Source organism: Pristis pectinata, chromosome 6, assembly GCF_009764475.1.
Source record: "Pristis pectinata isolate sPriPec2 chromosome 6, sPriPec2.1.pri, whole genome shotgun sequence".
Classification (NCBI taxonomy): Eukaryota; Metazoa; Chordata; class Chondrichthyes; order Rhinopristiformes; family Pristidae; genus Pristis; species Pristis pectinata.
The window spans coordinates 48481040-48502502 of NC_067410.1; the positions used below are offsets into that span (position 1 = coordinate 48481040).

At 43.3% G+C, this 21463-nt stretch overlaps 1 protein-coding gene across 1 annotated transcript in view; it reads left to right on the forward strand.

Annotated features, from left to right (window-relative positions):
- The window catches only part of dnah1 (dynein, axonemal, heavy chain 1), a gene marked incomplete at its 5' end in the record, with an annotated part of 293077 nt that overhangs the window by 4659 nt on the left and 266955 nt on the right, over positions 1 to 21463 (forward strand). The window contains 5 exon segments of the mRNA XM_052017691.1: positions 491 to 647; positions 17296 to 17428; positions 19643 to 19678; positions 19681 to 19724; positions 19727 to 19809. Coding sequence (XP_051873651.1) covers positions 491 to 647; positions 17296 to 17428; positions 19643 to 19678; positions 19681 to 19724; positions 19727 to 19809 — 453 coding nt within the window.

The window sequence follows — 21463 nt, forward strand, 5'->3', positions numbered from 1 at the left end:
TGATTAATATATTGCTAATGGTAAGGTTGTGGCACACACCTAACTGGCCAGACTATAGAAAAAAAGGAAAAACTGAGCCAAAATGATGATAGGCAAAAGTCACTAGTTCTGATACGGATAGAAAGAAAGAGTGAATTACTTAAAGTTCCAAAAGTTGATATTAACAGGTTACAACATGAAGCTCAGGGTCACTCCTGCAGGTGGTCTGCAAAGTGATCACCGAATCTACATTTAGTTTTTCCAGTGTACAGCAGGGCACATTTTGAAACACTGAATGCAGTACACCAGATTCACAATATGTAATATGCAACTCACGACATGTGATATTCAAAACATGCAAGTGAATTTCTTCTTACCAGAAAAGACTGTTGGGTCCCTGGATGGTGGGAAGGGAAGAGGTCTTCACTTCCTTCATCCCTTTCCTTTCACCATTCAGGTTTTGTTTAGTAACAGCATTTTTTCATTTTATAAATTTTTGGTTTCTAAGCAGGCGAAGACGGCAATATCAGAGTCAGAATCTTAAACAGCTACTGAAGCTTGAAGGAATTAATTCAGACAAGTTGATACCACGTCACTCTGGACCAGAAAAGAATCGTGCCAAGAGTGGAAAGAATCCAGCACAATTCACTGTTTACCTTCCATTAGAGGTACTGATCTTTCCATTGGCAGATATTATTGTCAGTGATATTAGAAAATGTATGATTCATTCATTTGTATTATAATTTATGGTACAATCAGGGAACTCAATCCATGTACCTTAAAATGGATTAATACATGTTTTAAATTGCAATGATATTTTATGAAGATATTAGATGTTCATGCACAGGTGCTGATAATGATAATTTCTAGGAAGCTAAATATTTTACAAAAAAGGAAATTGAACTTCTTTACATGTTATGTTCAGCAAACTGAGGGATGCTATTGGGTAAGGATAATTTTTGGATCTTGTGCACCCAGCATCAATTACATTTCCCAGGCTGAGTGAGAGTAGATGCAGATTGAGGTGTACTTATTTACATACTTTGAAACAGAAGGAAGCCATTTGGACCATCATGTCTATTTGTGCTCCTTGGTGCCATCTTTTGTCAGATGGTGCTCTGATATCTAGGGCAGCATCTTCCTTATTTTCCCATAGCCCTGCGGCTTTTTCTTTCCATGTACCCAACAATTCTCCTTTGATTCTTTTGCAACTTACCTAGACCAAAGATTACGTTAAAGTTGTCAATTAACCCACCAGTGCCTTCGGGATGTGGGAGGAAACTGGAGCACTCTGCAGAAATGCTTGTGGTCACGAGAAGAGTGTGCAAACTCCAAACAGACAGCACCCAAGATCAGGGTCAAACCTGGTCCTGGAGCTGTGAAGTACCAGTGCTAACAGCTGCCCCACTATGCTGCCCCTGCTACTGCTTCTTCCTGCTCTATCCTTCTTTCCCAACAATATGCACTATCCACAAGCTCCAAAGAATATACTTATTTACACAAGTATTTGCTTGTTTTGCTTCCAATGTCAAAAATATTGTGAACTTCCTTTGTGGCTGTAAATACCATGTTTTATATATAGTGGTCAATAGGCTAGGTTGAGTTTGCCTAGTTTATTTTGCATTGGGTCTTATAGCCTAATAAAGGAACAGACTTGTTCCTCAATGTCAACCAGACTGAAGAAAGTTTGTAAATTAATTCATTCTGATGTGAATTAGCTTTAATATGAAATATTGACACTTATTAATATATATTCTTGTTAGCGGTTGCTACCCGCGGATAAAACAAGACTCTACTCGAGGGATTGCCAAACAGAACTGGTTTATTTTCCCGCCTTGCACGGGCCACTTTCCCCGCCCAAAAACAACCGCAATGACATAAGTCCTACGTCATCAGACTTTCCCGCGCGCGGGTTCTCCCCGTCGCTCGAAAGACGAGGCCCGCCGCCATCTTGGGCCTCGTCGCTCTGACGCCGCGCGACCCGACTGCCGAGCCGGTTCGCACCGACTAGACCGTGAGTCGCAACACAACCCCCCCAGAACCGGCGAGACAGTCCCCAAGGTCCGTGGGCTGTGCCAGCTGCCGCTTATGGTGGGCGGCCTCTGCGTCGCGGCGTGGCAAAACCTCGACAGGCTGTTGCAGATCCACAGGGGGCCGGTTTGAGGCGGTCCGCCGTGAAAACCTGTTCCCTGCCTCCAATGTCCAAAATAAAAGTGGATCCGTTATTCCGTATGACTCGGAACGGTCCCTCATATGGTCGTTGCAATGGCGCCCGAGGTGTGACCCTGCGAACGAAAACAAACTTACAGTCCCGTAGTTTCCTTGGGCTGGCAGGATGGGACTTGACCGTGCCGTGAGGGTGGGAATCGGGGCCAAGGCGCCAAGCTTCTCACGCAGTCTTTGTAGGACTGCTGGGGGTTGTACCCCTTGGTCCCGAAGGGCAGGTATGAAATCCCCGGGGACAACTAGTGGCGCCCCGTATACAAGCTCAGCTGACGAAGTGCGGAGGTCTTCTTTGGGGGCAGTGCGTATGCCGAGCAGTACCCAAGGCAGCTCGTCAACCCAGTTAGGACCCTTCAGGCGGGCCATCAAAGGCCGATTTCAGATGGTGGTGAAAACGTTCCACCAACCCGTTTGATTGAGGATGGTAGGCCGTGGTGGTGTGCAGCTGCGTCCCTAGCAGGTTCGCTAATGCAGCCCAGAGACTGGAAGTGAATTGGGTGTCTCTGTCTGAAGTGATGTGGGCCGGAACGTCAAAACGTGAGACCCAAGTTGTGAGCAGCGCCCGGGCGCAGGAATCAGTTGTGATGTCAGCCAGGGGGGTTGCCTCAGGCCACCTCGTGAAACCGGTCCACGATGGTAAGGAGGTACCGGGCTCCTCTTGAAACCGGCAGAGGGCCCACGAGGTCAACGTGTATGTGGTCGAACCTCCTACGGGTAGGCTCGAACTGCTGTGGTGGGACCCTTGGTGTGTCGCTGGATTTTTGACGTCTGGCAGTGCGGACAAAGTCCTGGCCCACTCACTGACCTGTTTGCGCAGGCCATGCCAGACAAACTTGCTGGTGACCAGTCGGACAGTAGATCTGATGGACGGGTGCACCAACCCATGTACCGAGTCAAAAACGCGTCTCCGCCAGGCTGCAGGGACTATAGGGCAGGGCTGACCAGATCACAAAGTCGCAAAGTAGGGTCCGCTGACCTGGACCAACCAAGAAATCTCGGAGCTGCAGACCCGAGACTGCGGTTCTGTAGCTGGGCAGTTTCGTCGTCGGCTTGCTGTGCGTCAGCTAGGGGCCGTGTAGTCCGACACCCAAGGATAGGCTGTGGATGGTTGGTCTGGAAAGTGGCATCAGCAGAGACATTATCCTTTCCGGAGACATGTTGGATGTCAGTTGTGAACTCGGAAATGTAGGATAAATGTCTCTGCTGACGAGCTGACCAGGGATCGGAGACTTTGGAGAAGGCAAAGGACAGAGGCTTATGATCGGTGAAAGCGGTGAAAGGCCTGGCCTTCTAGAAAGTATCGGAAATGCGGACCGCCAGATACAGCGCTAGAAGTTCCCGATCAAAAGCGCTGTACTTCAGTTCGGCGGTCTAAGGTGCTTGCTGAAAAATGCCAAGGGTTGCCAGCGGCCTTTGATTAGCTGTTCCAGTACCCCACCCACCGCGGTGTTGGACGCGTCTACCGTGAGGGCAGTCGGGACGTCAGTCCTGGGGTGTACCAGCATTGTGGCGTCTGCCAGGGCGTCTTGGCCTTAAGCGAAAGCAGCTGCAGCCTCGTCAGTCCAGGTGATGTCCTTGCCCTTACAGCCAGCAGCGAGAACAGAGGGCGCATGATACGGGCTGCTGCAGGGATGAAACGATGGTAAAAGTTGACCTTCCCAAGGAATTCCTGTAGGCCTTTGACTGTGTCGGGGCGGGCAAAATGGCGGATAGCATCCACCTTGGCGGGTAGGGGTGTTGCCCCGTCGCTGGTGATTTGTGGCCGAGGAAATCGATAGAGGTCAAGTCCGAATTGGCACTTGGACGGGTTGATCATGAGGCCGAAATCGCGGAGGCGGGAATACAGCTGGCGGAGGTGGGAAAGGTGTTCCTGGCGGTTACGGTCTGGCGATCAGTATGTCGTCCAAGTAAATGAACACGAAGTCCAGGTCTCGGCCTACCGCGTCCATCAGCCGCTGGAAGGTCTGCGCGGCGTTCTTAAGGCCGAATGGCATCCGAAGGAATTCAACAGGCCGAATGGGGTGATAATCGCAGTTTTGGGGACGTCATCCCGGATGGACCGGATTTGGTGGTATCCCCTAACGAGGTCCACTTTGGAAAAGATGCGGGCCCCGTGTAAGTTCGCTGCGAAGTCCTGGATGTGAGGGATGGGGATAGCGGTCCGGGGTGGTGGCGTCATTCAGCCTGCGGTAGTCGCCGCAGGGCCTCCACCCTCCGGTGGCTTTGGGGACCATGTGCAGGGGGGAGGCCCAGGGGCTGTCTGACCTGCGAACAATCCCCAGCTCCTCCATGTGACGGAACTCTTCCTTTGCCAGGCGGAGCTTGTCTGAAGGTAATCGTCGTGCTCGGCATGAAGGGGTGGCCCTGTGGTAATGATGTGGTGTCGTACCCCGTGTGTGGGCCTAGAATTTGTAAACGAAGGTGCAAAATTGATGGGAATTCGGCTAGGAGCTTGCGAAATCGTCACCAGAAAGGGAAATGGAGTCCAGGCGCGAGGCTGGTGGGTCTATTTCTCCAGGGGGATAGGTCCGGAGAGTGCTAGAGTGGACTAACCGCTTCCTTCGCAGGTCGACTAACAAGTTGTGGGCCCGAAGGAAATCGGCTCCTAGGATGGGGTCGGGCGACGGTGGCAAGGGTAAAGGGTCCAGGTATAAGAACGGCTGCCGCCAAAGTGTAATTGAAGCGTACGGGTGCCGAAAGACCGTATCGTTGTACCGTTGGCGGCATTGAGTAGAGGACCTGGTGGCCTGTCATGAGTGTCGTGGCCTGTCGGGGGCAAAATACTGACCTCCGCTCCAGTATCAATGAGGAAACGCCGTCCAGATTTCTTGTCCTGAACGAAGAGGAGGCTCTGTCGGCGGCCAGCCACCGTAGCCATCAGCGGTGGCTGGCCCTGGCGTTTCCCTGAAACTTGCAGGGTGGCGGCATCGACGGGCCTCCGCACCCACCTCTGATGGTAGAAGCACACGCTGGTCACCCGTGTCGTCATCTGCGTTCCTGGGGCGTGGCTGCTCGGTTGCTGGGTCCGGGCGAGGCGGGCGTTGGGCTCGCGGCCTGGTGATTTGACTGACGGACGAACCGCTCTCGCGCTTGGCCCTCCACAGGACATCTGCCCGGGCGGCCACCTCACGGGGGTTGCTGAAGTCGGCGTCAGCTAACAACAAGTGGATGTCATCGGGAAGCTGTTCGAGGAAGGCCTGTTCGAACATCAGGCATGGCTTGTGTCCCTCGGCCAATGCCAGCATCTCATTCATTAGGGTGGATGGGGATCTGTCCCCCCGGCCGTCCAGATGAAGCAGGCGGCGGCGCGCTCACGACAGGAGAGGCCGAAGGTCCGGATCAAAAGGTCTTTGAAAGCCGGGTACTTATCTTCCTCCGGAGGCGACTGGATGAAGTCTCCAACCTGGGCGGCTGTCTCCTGGTCCAGAGAGCTAACCACATGGTAGTACTTCGTGGAGTCGGAGGTGATCTGCCGAAGGTGGAATTGCGCTTCGGCCTGGTCAAACCAGCCGCTGAGCCGAAGTGTCCAAAAGGTGGGCAGCTTGAGGGCCACTGCGTTGGCTGCTGCGCTGTCATCCATTTCGCGGGTCCAAAAGCCGTTTGGACCGTCGGGGTCACCAATGTAGCGGTTGCTACCGCGGAATAAAACAAGACTCTACTCGGAGGATTGCCAAACAGAACTGGTTTATTTTCCCGCCTTGCGTGGGCCCTTTAAGGGAGAATGTTCCCGCCCATAACAACCGGCAATGACGTAAGTCCTACGTCATCAGGACTTTCCCGCGTGCGGGTTCTCCCCGTCGCTCGGAAAGACGAGGCCCGCCGCCATCTTGGGCCTCGTCGCTCCGATGCCACGCGACCCCACTGCCGAGCCGGTTCGCCCAACTAGACGGTGAGTCGCCACATTCTAAAGAATTAAAAAGGATTGATGGAGATACTTGCACAGAGTCAAATCCCACAATGACTTGGTCAATGGCTGTCTCTCAACCACTAACATGGAAATGTGAAGTGTTACTTTTAACATCATGATGACTGAAAGTGCTTTACAACTAATTTGTTAGTTTTGACACATAATTACCTGGAGGCTAACACAGCAACTGGCTTGTGCAAATCAAGACCTTGAAAATAGCAATGTGAGTGGTTAATCTGTTTTAATGATAGTGGGTGAAAGAATAATTGTTGACTGAGGCACCTTCTTTCCTTCAAATATTATCAAAGCAAGATCTTTAGACTGCAGTGTAGGCTTAACATCTCTTGTAGTGCAGCACTCCCTCAGTCTTGCAATGGATTGTCTGTTTATATTTCAAAGCTAAGCCCCTGATGTGGGTTTGAATTTACAGTATTCTGATTAGGTGTGAAGTGCCAATGACAAAAGCAGGCTCAAAACAATTCCCACCCTTTATATCAGTTAGGGCCACCTTGTGCCAAATGGCCACCTTTACCAGGAATTATATTCTTTTGGTCCAAAATCTCTTCTGGCACTCTTAAAGCCAAAAAATCCACAGATATCATTAAATTCCTGTGGATGGATTTGAACCTATGTTCTGGCACTAAAGGATTGTATCTGACTCACTGCACCAATTAGTCCACACATAACCAGACTGTTTACCTGCTTAAATTGCCCTGGAGTTAGTTTTTATTTTGTTTGCGACCTATGATTGTTAAACTCATAAAGAAAACAAGAGGCCAGAGTGTAAAGGAAGAAGTAAAGGGAGCTTGTCAGAAAGGTATAATTCATAGAGTTATACAGCATGGAAACAGGCCCTTTGTCTCAATTCGGCCATGGTGACCAAGATGCCTATCTATGCTAATCCTATTTGCTTGTATTTGGCCCATATCCTTCTAAACCTTTCCTATCCATCTATCTGTTCAAATGTCTTTGAAAAATTGTAATCGTACCTGACTCTACTGCCTCCTCTGGCAGCTCGTTCCGTATACCGAACACTCTCTGTGTGGAAAAACTTGCCTATCAGATCTCCTTTAAATCTTACTCTCACCTTAAACCTAGTTTTAGACTTCCCTACCCTGAGAAAGAGACTGTTACTATCTGCCCTACCTATGCCTCCCATAATTTTATAAACCTCTATAACGTCATCCTTCGGTCTCCCTTGCTCTAGGGAAAACCGTTCCTACCTAACCAATCCAATAACTCAAGTCCAGGCAATGTGTATGTGAATATTTTCTGCATCCTCTCTAGCGTAATCAGTAGATTCAGCCTATTCAATGGTAATGTCCCAACTCCTACACTCAATGCTTCAGCTGTTGAAGGCAAGCATATGATATGCTTTCTTCATCACTCTGTCTACTACCTTTTAACTCAACTTTGAACTTGAACCCCAAGGACTCACTGTTCAATAGCAGTCCCCTGCCATTCACTGTGCATGTGCTGACCTGGTTTAACTTTCCAAAATGCATCACTTCGAGTGTGCATCACTAATGCATCACTATTTCATCTGAGTTAAATTCCATCAGCCATTCCTATGCCCACTTTCCCAGTTAATCTAGATCCTTTTGTAACCTGAGACAATCTTCTTTAATATCCACTATACCACCAATTTTGGTGTCATCTGCAAACTTAGTAATCAAACAGCCTATATTCTCTTCCAAATCATTTAAATATTTGACAAACAATAAAAGACCCTGCAACAGACACAAAATGCTGGAGGAACTCAGCAGGTCAGGCAGCATCTGTTGGAGGGAAATGAACAGTTTTGGGCTGAGACGCTTCATCAGAGCTGGATAGAAAGAGGGCAGAAGGAGAATAAAAGGGGTGGGAGGAAGGGGGAGGAGCACAAGCTAGCGGGTGATAGGTGAATCCAGGTGAGGGGGGAAAGTAGGTAGGTGCGGAAGTGGGAATGATGTGAGAAGCTGGGAGGTGATAGGTTGAAGGGGCAAAGGTTTGAAGAAGATGGAATCTGATCGGAGAGGACAGTAGACCATGGAATAAAGGGAAGGAGGTAGGGAATCAGAGGGAGGAAGGTGTGGGTGAAGGGCAAGTCAGGAGGGAGGGGAAGGGGTAAAGGGGCCAGAGGGATAAGAAAAAATGGAGGAAGGGGTGGAAGAAGAAAAAATAACCGGGGAGTGGTTACCAGAAGTGAGAGAAATCGATGTTGATGCTGTCAGGTTGGAGACTACCAAGACAGAATATGAGGTGTTGTTCCTCTAATCTGCATTTAGCCTCAATTTGGCAGTAGAGAACGCCATGAATAGACATTGTCAGTGTGGGAATGGGAAGTGGAATTAAATTGGCTGGCCACCAGGAGATCCATCATCAAGCCAATTTTTCATCCAATTTACTACCTCACCCTGGATTCCATGTACTCTAACCTTCTGGACCAGCCTATCATGCAGAACTATGTCAAAGGCCTTGCTAAAGTCCACGTTAGTAACATCGATTGTCCTGTTCTTGTTTTGTCACTTCCTCAAAAACTCAATCAAATTTATGAGACATGATCTCCCATGAACAAAGACATACTGACTATCCTTAATCATTCCTTGTCTTTCTAAATGCAAATAAATCCTATCCCTCAGAATCCCTTCCAGCAACTTTCCCACTGTTGATGTAAGAATTGTCCTTGCAGCCATCCTTTGGTTTTCTGGTATCTCACCCTAGACTAACAAAGTTACAAATATCTCTGTTAGGAGATATCTCTGCCAGCAATCTCCTTGCTTGATCCCAGGATGTCCTATGATACACCTGGTCAGGCCTTGGGGATTTATCCACCTTTGTGTGTTTCAAGACCATCAACACCTCCGCCTTCGTAATGTCGATATACTTAAGGATATTACTGTTCTCTTCCTTGAACTCACTGGCTTCCATTGTCCTTTTCCTTCGTAAATACAGATGAGAAGTGTTCATTTAAGGCATTCTCCCATATGATGATATCATGGGGATTTTAATCTGCATATAGACTGGAAAAATCATGTGAACAAAGATAACCTTGATGAGGAGTTCATGGAGAGTTTTTAATGTTAGCTTCCTAGATCATCAATTCACAGAGCAGACTGGACTTAGTCCTGTGCAATGAGATAGAAGTAATTGATGGTCTCATTGTGAAAGCACTCCTATCAATGATTGAAGCATAATTGAATTTTATGTTAGTTTGAGATGGAAAAGATTGAGTCCAAAAGTAGTGTTTTAAACTTAAATAAGGTTAACAATGACAGCATGAAAGCAGAGCTAGATGAAATGAACTGGCAAATTAGGTTAAGGGATCAGTCAGTCATGATACAGTGACAAACATTTAAATTTTACAGAATACGCAGAATAGATACATTCCAACCAGAAAGAACAGTTCCAAGGAGAGGACTGACCATCTGTGGTTAACTAAAAAAGTTGAAGATAATTGCACAAAATTGAGTGGCAAGCCGGAAGATTAGAGAGACAACAAGTGCCTAAAAGATTAAGAAGGAGGGAAAAGTTACATTATGAAATAAAGCTAGCCAGAAATAGAAAAGCAGATAGTAGGGGTTTCAATAGATTAAAAAGATTATAGAATGAGCATTGGCTCTCTAGAAAGTGAGCCTGTGAATCAGTTATGGAAACCAAGGAGAGATGAGTTAATTAACTAGGTACTTTTCATTAGTCTTCAATTTTGAGTATACAAGCAACATCTCAGAACTAACTATAAATCAGGAATTGGAAGGAAGAGAATGGACTCAAGAAAATTACTATCACTAGGGAAATGGTACTGAGAAAATCATTACAAGTCTCTGGGTCCTGACAGATTTCATCCTTTGTACTTTAAAAGTAGCTAGTGAGATAGTTGATGCTTTGGTTTTAATTTTCTGAATTTCTAAGATTCTGGGGAATTTCCCTTAGATTGGAAAATAGCAAATATAACTCCTTTCTTCAAAAGGGAAGAGAGAGACAGAAAACAGGAATACAGGCTATTTGGCTTAATATCTGTCAAAGAGAAAGCAGTGGAAGCTACTAAAGATATAAGAGTAGGGGAATGAGGAAAATTCAGAGAACTCAGGCAAAGTCAACGTGGTTTTGTGAAAGAGAAATCATGTTTGAAGAAGTAACGTGTTCTGTGGCTAAAAGGGAGCTAGTGTGTATATTCTAAGATTATTATGAGGCATTTGATTAAACGTTATTACAGAAAATAACAGTTCATGGTGCAGATGGTAAAATATTAAGTCGGATAGAAGATTGGCTGTCTAGCAGGAAGCAATGAGTAGGTATAAGTAGGTCTTTATCTGGTTGGCAAGATGTAACGAGTGGTGTGCCACAAGGATTGGTGTTGGGACATCAACATTTTACAATCTATATAAGTGATTTGAATGAAGGCATGAAATTTATTGATGAAGCAAAGATAGGTAGGAAGATGTGAAGGGGACCAAGAGACTACAAAGTGATATAAATGAGTAAGTGATTGGGCAAAGATCTGGCAATTGGAGTATAATGTGGGAAAATGTAAAATTGTCCATTGTGTGAGAAAAATACAAAAGAAGCATGTCATATAAATGCTAAGAGATTTTATAGCTCTGGTAGCCAGGATGTTATCGTGCATGCCTGTATTGTAAGTAATCAGGAAAGTTAACAGAATGTTATTGTTCATTGCTTGGGGAATTGAATACTAGGGAATTGAATAATAGGGAGGTTATGCAAGTTATACAAGACACCGGTCAGTCCACATCTGGATTACTGTCTATGGTATTAATTTTCTTATTTAAAGAAGGAGATGAATGCATTGGAAGCAGTTCAATGTTTACCAGACCATTACCTAGAATTGGTGAATTTTTTTATGAGGAAAGGTTGGACAGGCTTGTTGGAGGTGAGAGGAGTTGCTTGAAACATATAAGATCCTCAGGGGTCTTGACAGAGTGAATGTGGAGAGGATCTTTCCTCTGTAGGGCGACCTAAAGTAGAGATCACTTTAAAAGTATAAAGTTGCCCATTAAAGAGACTGAAAGGCAAAATTCTTTTTTAGGAGTGTTGTGGGAGTAGATAACACTAACACTTGGAACACACTTCCACAAAGGGCAGTGGAAGCAAGAGATTAAACATTTTTAGGCAGAAATGGATAGATACATTATAAGCGGGGGGGGGGGGGGCGGTGGTGGGGGGAGGTGAAAGGTACTATGTGTGGATGGGAATGGGGAATTGAGGTTACAATAAGATCCTCCATGATGTCATAAATGGCAGAGGAGATTTGAGGGTCTAAGTGGCTTTTTCCTGCTCCTAATTCATATGTTCATATGAAAAGGAGAATTCTACAGTCTTTGAAGATCAGGCATATATTTATTCTCTTCATGAATCCTTTAGCTTTTGTTTCACCAGATGGCAGTCTTCACCAAAACTTCACATTTGAACTAACCTTTTCATTCATTTTGTTGGTAGTTTCTGTTGCTGAAATACTCTTCCTTATGCTTGTTTGTTGGTTCTGCTCAAAACCTTTCTCTAGCATTACCCTTAGACTCTTCATGACATGTTTTAACTTTGATCGTGTTCTTTTTTTGTTCTGCAGAATAAGGTTAATAGCTTCCCAAAAATCAGAAGTATTTGCATCTGTCCTCTTTGAACACCTTCCCATCATGAGAATGGTAGTTAGAGTCATAGAGTAATACAGCTGAGAAACAGGCCCTTCAACCCAACTCGTCCATTCCGATCAAGGTGCCCACCTAAACTCATGTCATTTGCCCATGTTTGACCCATATCCCTCTAAACCTTTCCCATCCATGTACTTATCCAAATGACTTTTAACTTCTTACTCCATAAGTGATTGCCCAATACTTTCTGAAATGTCAAAACCATCTAGAGTAGTATGATACAGTCCTGCCTTCTGGTTTGTGTTAGTAATTGCTACTATACAACCTGAGAACTCTCAACACCTAGTTACTCAATGTACTACTTACAAGTCTTTTTAAGTAATGTGGATGATGCACACTCTAGCTGCCAGTGATGAAACCTCAATAATAATCAATGCTGGATATTGTCATTACATTTTCACTCCAGTAATGGTCTTGATAGGAAGTAAAGAAAATTCTTCATTCTTTGCTGTTTCAAAAGCTTGACAACTGGTAAATAACTACAATTAGGAGTTAGATACTGTACAACAAGAGGCTTTATGTTAAGGTGGATTTAAATTGGCACATTAATTGGTGCATAAAAACCATTTCTACATTTACTAAAAGTTAATAGAGAATTAGAAGACTACAAAGGATTTGACTAGAGGTTAGAGACAGAATTACCTGCTAAGTAAGACATTGGTCTAGAAATTCAATTGTGTGTGTATGATCTTCAAGCCATAAGGGACTGGATTATAGTATGAAAATTGTTCATGAATCCTGACTGGCTGCTTAAGGTGCCTTGTGTGTAAAGAAACATTGGTGAGCACAAAGTGGTGACTTCACTTGACATGCCACGCACAATTGACATTCCCCTGTAAACGTAGTTCACCTAAATGTCAATAGCAACATGTGCTACACACAGAAAATTGTTCTGAACAAAAGAAGCCCAGTTTAAGGAGATCATCAATTATTTGCAGGTTACTTGCAGATTCATTTGAAGCAAAGCTTGCTAGGGTCAATGTAGAATTTTGCAACGATAATGCTTCTGGAGAACTTAGAGTATCTTGAAGATGAAGTCTTCTAGATTTCTTTAAAAAGAGTTTGCTCTAATATTGAATCCCTTGAACCTCTGGCTTGTTCAAGAGCAGGAGTGGAACTAAGGCCTCCTTACAGAAGAGGCTGAAAAAGGAGGCAGAAGGAAGGGTTTGTCCAGGAGAGTCTATCCCTCAAGGAAGTCTTCTGGAGCAATGTTTCTCTCCAAACATCCAGAAACAAGGCAATTCCTGGGTGTTCAGTGAAATTGGTGAAAAAGATCTGTCACCTTCTCCTCAGGGCATTTGGACTCCCTACCAGTTTACTGCTGCAGTGGTAGTTGATGCCATCTTCTCTATCAAAAGAGAAGGAAGCATGGAAGTGAGTGTATGTACTATAGCTGCTGTGGTTAAATAACTGGAAGCGAGGGCAAGGTCTTAATGATACCTCATCTAAGACTGAGTTGCTGCAGAGTCCTTCCTTATATTTTCCCAGGTGCCGGAGCAGGGGTGGACTTCAGTTTGTTTGGCCCTTGGCAAATGAGTGCGGGCAGCTGGGGATCATAGGTGGTGAGAATGGGTGTCTGGCTGAATCCAACTTGATTAAATGCATGAGTTAAGATAATCTTTCCCTAGCTCTTGTATGTGAGAATGCTATTTGGTATCACTCAGCTCAGTCTTGAAGCTGGCAGGTCATAGTAAAGGGATGGCAGACAATTAACTGAGGAAATGTGGATGAACTGAATGCATCAGTCCCTACTTCCAGTTTTATGATGGATACAAGATCATCGACAAACAACAGATCCAGGACATTGTTCTAATAATCTCTTCCACTGAGACTAAGAGGATTAGGCTCCAACAACTTCAGCCCTCTTCATTTTTGTTAAGTATGCCTCCAGGCAGTGGAATTTTTCCCCCTTGATCCTTACTAATGTAAATCTTAGTAGGGCTCCATGGTGCCATACTTGATCAGATACTGCTCTGATGTCAAGGGAAGCACTCTCATTCTCACCTCTGGGACTGCCCTTACATCCAAATTTGGACTAAGACTACAAAGAGGTTTGAACTTACTGGTTCTGGCAGAAACTAAATTGACCATCACTGGGATGTCATTGGTGAGTACCTGCTACTTGACACCACTGTCCAAAGCACCTAGCATTACTTTCCTGATGATTGAAAGTAAACAATAAAAACAGAAAATGCTGGAAATATGCATCAGGCCAGGCCGTATCAGTGGAAAGAGAAGCAGAACTAATGTTTCAGATTCAAGACCTTTCATCAGATCTAGAAAGGAGACCAAACATTAAGCTGCAAAGAGGGTGGTTATGGGGGGCGGGGGGGGGGGGCGGGAGTGGGGGGTGCTGGTGGTGGACGTTGTCTCTGATAGGGTAAAACCATGGAGATAAGCTGTAAACAAAGCTATCTGATTAATGCGTCAACGGGAGCATTTAGAGAGTGAGAACATAGACAAAAGAATGTAGGAGTTGCAAAATGCAGAGCAGGAAGACATGCCCGGCAGGTCAGGCTGAGCATGTCCTCTACTTGCAGAGGAAAAAGAAGTGAGTCATGCAGAACTCAACTATTTCATTACTTTTGCTGCCAATTTGTGTCCTGCACTCACCTTGACATAGTCGCTCTCTAATTCTTCTGTCCCTTTTCTGGATCTCTCCATCTTAGGAGATAGGCCAGATACTAACATCCATTACAAGCCTACTGACTCCCAAAGCTATCTCGACTACACTTAGTCCCACCCTGCCTCCTGTTACTACTCTTTTACATTCTCCCAGTTCCTCTGTCATATTTGCTTCGATGATGAGATTTTCTGTACAGGTGTCTTGAAATGCCCTCCTTCTTCCTGGATTGTGGCTTCCCCTCTCCCATTGTTAACAAAGCCTTTGACCACATCGCATCCATTCCCTGTACCTCTACTCTCACACCCTCTCTGGGACAGAACAAAGATAGAGTTTCCCTGGTCCTCACCTTCCATCCCACCAGCCTCTGCATTCAACAGATCATTCCCTGCAATTTCCACCACCTTCAAAGAGATTCCACCACAAGATACATTTTACCCTCTCTTCACCTGTCAGCATTTTGCAGGGTCCATTCCCTTGTGACTCTATGATCCACTCTTCTGTTCTGACCAACCACCCCCTTCTTATAGCACTACCCCTTGCAACTGCAGGCAATGCAATACTTGTCCTTTCACCCCTTCCCTTCCCAATGTCAAGAGATCAAAGCAATGTTTCCAGATGAAGCAGCAATTCGCTTCCATTTCTTCCAACCTAGTGTACTTCATTCAGTGTTCGCAATGTGCTCTCCTCCACAATGGAGAAACCAAACGCAGATTGGGTGATGGCTTTGCAGAACTCCTATGTTCAGTATGCAGGGGTGATCTTGATCTTGCCGTTGTCTGCCACTTCAATTCTCCAGCTCACTCCCACTCTGACCTATCAGTCTGTTGCCTCCTGTACTGTTACAATGAGGCCCAACACAAGCTTGAAGAACAGCACCTCATACAATCTGCTGATTATTTCCAACATTTTCTGTTCAGATTTCCAGAACCTGCGGTTTTTTTATTATGTTTTATTATGTTGCGGTAGCGTAGCGGTTAGCGCGACGCTGTTACAGCGCTAGCGATCGGGGTTTGATTCCCGTCGCTGTCTGTAAGGAGTTTGTATGTTCTCCCGTGTCTGCGTGGGTTTCCTCTGGGTGCTCCGGTTTCCTCCCACATTCCAAAGACGTACTGGTAGGTTAATTTGGGTTTAAAATGGGCGGCACGGACTTGTTGGGCCAGAAGGGCCTGTTACCACGCTGTAAATAAAATTTAAAAAATTTAATTAAAAAAAAATTTTTACTTATTTATTGAGAGCAGACAGTTGGGTGGTACTTAACCTGAATTTTCTTTTTGTGGACAGGACATATCTGAGTAATCTTTCCTAATATTTCCTAATATTGTTGACACTGCTCACCTTGTTGAGAAGGTTCAGTATTGTGGCTACATTTGTATAGAGGTGAAGTTAGTCTGGTGCTTAGGTCATCGCCTTTATAATCAAAATGTTGTTGGACCCAAAACATTTGCTGTATTCACTGTGTTCTGCCATTTCATGATATCAAGTAGAGTGAATTAAATTGACCAAAGACTGATTTCTGTGATGGTTCATACCATTCTGTGATGGTATGGACCTTGGGGAGCCTCGATGGATCACCCACTGGGCATTTGACTGAAAGTAGTTCCTAATGCCTCAGTGTTGTCTTTTGCACTCAGTCGCTGACTACATCACCTTTGAGGAAAGAAATATTCTTGGGATTTTCTCCTTTTATATTGTGATTACTTGACAACCATCATTCATAACAGATTGTGGCAGGACTGCAAAGCTTTGATTTGATCAGTTAGATTTGGATCGTTAACCCCTGGCACCCTCTATTTCTGTTTAACACCCATGTAGTTAAGTTTTGTCACCTCACATGTAGCCAACTTGTCTTCAGAAATGCCTTGGGTGTGCTCCTGGCAATGTTTATTGATCCAGGTTTAGGTGTCTGGCTTAATGGTTAGAGGAACATACCTGATACTGAGGTTACAAATTATGAGCAGCTGGATTTAATATGCATCTATACCATTTAGAACCAAGGGATTACTACAAAATATAATGGAGTGTTTCCTCTTTAGAATGGTAGAATATCATCTCGATACTCTTACGTAGCTCCAATATAGAAGATGGTAAGGATAAGTTCATATAATTATTTTCCTTTTGGTCAGTAATGGTGCTACTTAGCTACTCGTGGTGATAGATATTGAAGTCATGCTCTTCCAGTCCTCAGTGCTCAGTGTACCTATTAATTAACACAAGAAGAGATTGGTGATAAGGATAATCAGTAGGAAGTTTCCTTGGCTCTATTGACAGTGTCAAGTGAATACATTGGGTTTGATATTAATGTTGAGGTCTCTCAGGACCTATTCCTTCAGACTTGTACACTATTGTGTTGGCACCTCTGTAATATGTCAGTCACAATATAACTTGTAGATAATGAGAGAAGAGTCAGGGACATTGCCTTGTGCTGAGGTTTTCCTCAAAATATTGGAAAGACCCTGACAATAGAAATTCCCAAGGTCGATGGAATTCTTGTACTTTGGCCCCCTAGTTCAGTAACAGCAGAAAAACTGGTGGGCAGTAACTAAATGTTTGGCTAAGGTTCAATTTCCTCCTAGTGTAGCAAATATTAACATTAATGGACCAAGGACTTGAATAGACTTGATTCAGTAGTATTGGCCAGATGAGCCCTTGCACTTTAGGTGCTAAGCTCCAGTCATGGGAGAGAGTTGGGGGAGAAAAGGTAGTAGCATGCAGGAAAATTGATTCATAAATCTGTTAGGATTGCTACTATCCATTTACTGGTTGGGAACTTCCTTGCAAACTGAAGTTAGTCAGATGAAATCCTTGCCTTCAATCATATACTTTCAGAGTTCAACAAGTTAAAGTACCCAAACAAATACCGCTGTCTGCCATTTAACCAACATTGATGACTGTGATTTACACTTAATGTGCTATAGGTATTTGATGATGAAGAATTTGAAAGTCGGACACCAGATGAATGGTTAGAACTTGGCTATGAGGAAGGATCTAATGATAGGAAACCCATCCCAGGGTACGCACTTCTACCCAAAGATGACAAGTTGGGACATGGTACAGTATATCAGAATATTATGTTGAGTGTCTTTTGCATTGAATCTTTTTATTACAGATTTCCAGCATCAGTATTTTGCTTTTGTATATATAATTTTAAATGCTATCTTGTTATTGCTAAGAACTCTCAATTCTATTGCTAGCAACAACGAAAAGCATTTGCTGAGCCAAAACAAAATCAATCACTACTGCCTAAGGACTTCAAACTGTTTTAAAATATCTCTGCTGATGAGAGAATTAAATTATTTTCAACTGTTCTTAAATGATCTTAAAGTAACTTTCTCCAAATTAATTAATAAACATTAATAAACTGATAAAATAAAGATAAAATACATAAATGATTTACTTGCATTTACCTTTTCAGTCCGGGTTGTCAAATGAATGGGGCTATGTTATACTAGATGATTAGTGCTTTGTCCTGGTAGAGCAGGAGGTGAGATGTTCTGCCACTGACTTCGAGCACAGATAAGCTAAATTGGGAGTACCTCTGTAGCAGTTCTCTACAAAGATAAATCTTGGGACAATCATAAACTGCTGACATGTTGATGTTGACTGTTATGTCATTAATGTACATTCTTCAACTGTGTAGCTGCTGAATAAGCACAAAAGCCATTAAAGACAATTTGTTTTTTTTTAATTTTACCATGCCTCTTAATGCAAATTATCCCTAGGTGAGAGCTAACTTGGCAAATCTTTCCCTAAGGTGATACTTTTACTGCGCAACATCCCTAGGTGAGAGCTAACTTGGCAAATCTTTCCCTAAGGTGATACTTTTACTGCGCAACATTGATTTTCATTTGTGAACGCAGTTGAGTTTAAGCAGCCACTGCTATCAAATCACTCATTTATTAGTGACTAAAAGTTGCGAGTTCCAGCCTTGACCAAGCATGACTTCACTAAGTGTGGCATCAAACATCCCAGTAAAACTGATGTCAATAGGGATCGAGGCAAACCTTCCAGTGGCTGAAGTTAAATTCACTTCCAGTGACTGACAGAGACACGAGACTACAGATACTGGAAATCTGGAGCAACACACAAAAAGCTGGAGGAACTCAGCAGGTCAGGCAGCATCTATGGAGGAAAATGGATAAGTCGACATTTCAGTCGAGTCTCTTCATCAGAAAGATGACCGATGAACAGACTGATGAAGGGTCTTGACCCGAAATGTTGACTGTCCATTTTCCTCCATAGATGCTTCCTGACCCACTGAGTTCCTCCAGCTATATGTGTGTTGCTACCTTTAATGACTGTTACGCCAGAGAAAAATTACCATTACTGTTTTGGTGCTGCACTGATAGTACTTAAAAGACTTAAAAATTATATTTACACTGCAGTGGAATGAAGTACTTTTAAGTATCATTAATAACCATTAATAAAGACTTGACACAAACAAGAATAAATTTATTTTTACAGTCACTTTTACTATTTGTCTTTCTAAAAATTGAGAAAAAGAATAAAGAGGGGTAGAGAGGAAATTCCAGTGCACAAGGCCTGGAAAGCCAAAGGCACTGCCATCAATGGTGGAGAAAAGGAGATCGGGCATATAGAGTTTTATGGCTGGTACAGGTCACAAAGATATGGAAGGATGAAGCCATGGTTAAAGTGCAGATGAGGATAGAATTCAAGTGCCAATCAAGACGTAGCCAGATAAGTGGGTCTTGGTGCAAGTTAAGATGTGGGAAGCACAACGTTATATGAGCTTAGGTGGAGATTGGGAGGTAGACCAAGAGAGCCTGGAATAGTTGAGTCTGGAGGCTATGAAAGCATGGCTGATAAACTGAGGCAACAATAGAAGCAGTTGAGATTATGGAGGAGGGTGAAGGTGGTCTAGGTGTTGAAGAGGATATCTGGTTAGAAGATCATATCAGGGTAAAATAGGACACAGATAGTGAATTGACTGATTCAGCTTCAGAAAAATGATCAAGGAGGTAAGATGGAATTGGTGTGCAGGGAATGGGTCGTGATGAAGACCAAAAATATCTGCTTCAATTTTTACAAACATTTGAATGTTCATGTTTAGGTTATTTAATTTCTGTTTAGTGCTCGTTTTACTCAATAACAACAAATAAGATCTGATAAAAAGTTCCTGATATTGGCAATATTGTGTCTTTATCTTGATAAATGAAATTAAAATGCAGAAGAAGTAGTTTTCAATCTTGTTTGGATAACCAGTATTAGCATTCAGTTATTAAAGTTATTTTCCTTAATCTTCAGATGATCTCAAAAGTGATTCACTTGGCTACAAGTGGTTTTTGTTGGAGTTTTGGACTACGACAAGGAAAAGAAATTATATCTTGGTGCAGAAAGCAAATAGTTTATGGTTTAATTCGAGATGAAAAAAACAGAATGGTATTGAATGGTGGCATTACTGAAACTGGTAGGTGCTTCCAAGTCTGCTGATTTTGTTGTCTTAATATAAAAAATTGCTGCATATAAAATGAAATACAGTAATAGTTGAAATCTACTTTGTATAAAAAACACAAAACTATCTTGAAAGAATACATAATGAAGGATCTGTCCTAAAATGTCCATAATTTTAGGAGAAATTTGGGTCAAATTCTAATTTTATAAAATTGGAGTTCTTTTTTCAACAATGGAAGATCAGATGAAAATATAGAAATCTAAATCTTGATTGATGCTCCATTGCACCAAAATTAAGGATTAGAAATTACATTTTCTCATCTTTTCATTTGGTGCAAACAAAGAATTATCAGCCAAGTACAATAATTGTCCTTTATCGATTGCTGAATCACTTTGCGAGTACAAAACTCGCAAGTTTCGGTAGTGCATGTTTTAGCAATAAGTTCTCAAAGCTGTGATGTTCTTAGGGACAAGAGCTCAACGTTCATCACTTTAAGCTTGTTCCAGCCAAAAGAGCAGAGCAGGACTGATTTACCCACCTTGATTCTGTATATATTGTTACTATTACTTGACAAAAGTCCATCGATCTCAGCTTTGATTTTTTTAGTTAAACTTGCTGCAGTTTTGTTCTTGGAAAGAGAGTTCCTGATTTCTAGTACCCTTCATGTGAAGAATACCTCCTGATATTTTTCCATTCAGCCCACTAAAATGTATGCCTGCTGTCAGACTGATCCATTCTCCCACTTATTTCTTGTGATTATTCTCTCTTACATGCCATCAACTCCCCCTGATTTCTCCTGGGACCTACTTACAGTAAGGATATTTTACAATAGCCAGCACAACTTTAGGATCTAGGAGGAAACCAGACCACCTGGGGAAACCCATGCGATCGCAAGGAGAATGTGTAAGCTCTATACAGACAGCACTGGTGGTCAGGATTGAACCCAGGTGCTGAAGCTGTGAGGCAACTGGCTGCTGACTATTGTGCTGCCCAACCTTGATGCATACCTATAATTATAGGTTCTACTCCCCTATGAATGGAAATCAGTCCTTTCTATCTACACAATCAAATGCCCTATCTTCAAATATCAATTAACTTGCCTCTTAATCTCTAGGGAATACAAAACTAGCCTATGTGGCCTGTCCTAATTAATCTTTTTGGCTCTGGTAATAATTCCATTGAACATCTACTGAACTCCCCATTAAAAACCCAATATCAAAGAAACTGCAGATGCTGGAAATCTGAAATAAAAACAAAAAATGTTGGAAAAACTCAGTAAAATCAAGCAGCGTCTTTGGAAAGAGAAACAGTTAATCCTTTCAGTCCAAGACTTTCCGCAGGCGCTGCCTGACCTGTGAAATTTTTAACATATTTCTGTTTTTATCCCCATTAAAAAACCAATGTATCCATCTACAATGGATACAATGCCAGAACTACAATGCAGTTTTCTAAATTGGAAGCATAACTTCTGCAATTTTCTTGGTTTGAGAGTAGGATTTCAAATAAGCATAAATTGGGGGTGGTCATTAGGGAAACATGAATCAGATTGGAAAAATTTTTGGAGGGAATTACATAAAATTGTACAACTGAAAGCAAAACAGGAATATAAATTGTCAATGTTCCTAGAAAATTTGCATTATGTGTTCTGCATTCCCAAAAGATGAATGAGAGGT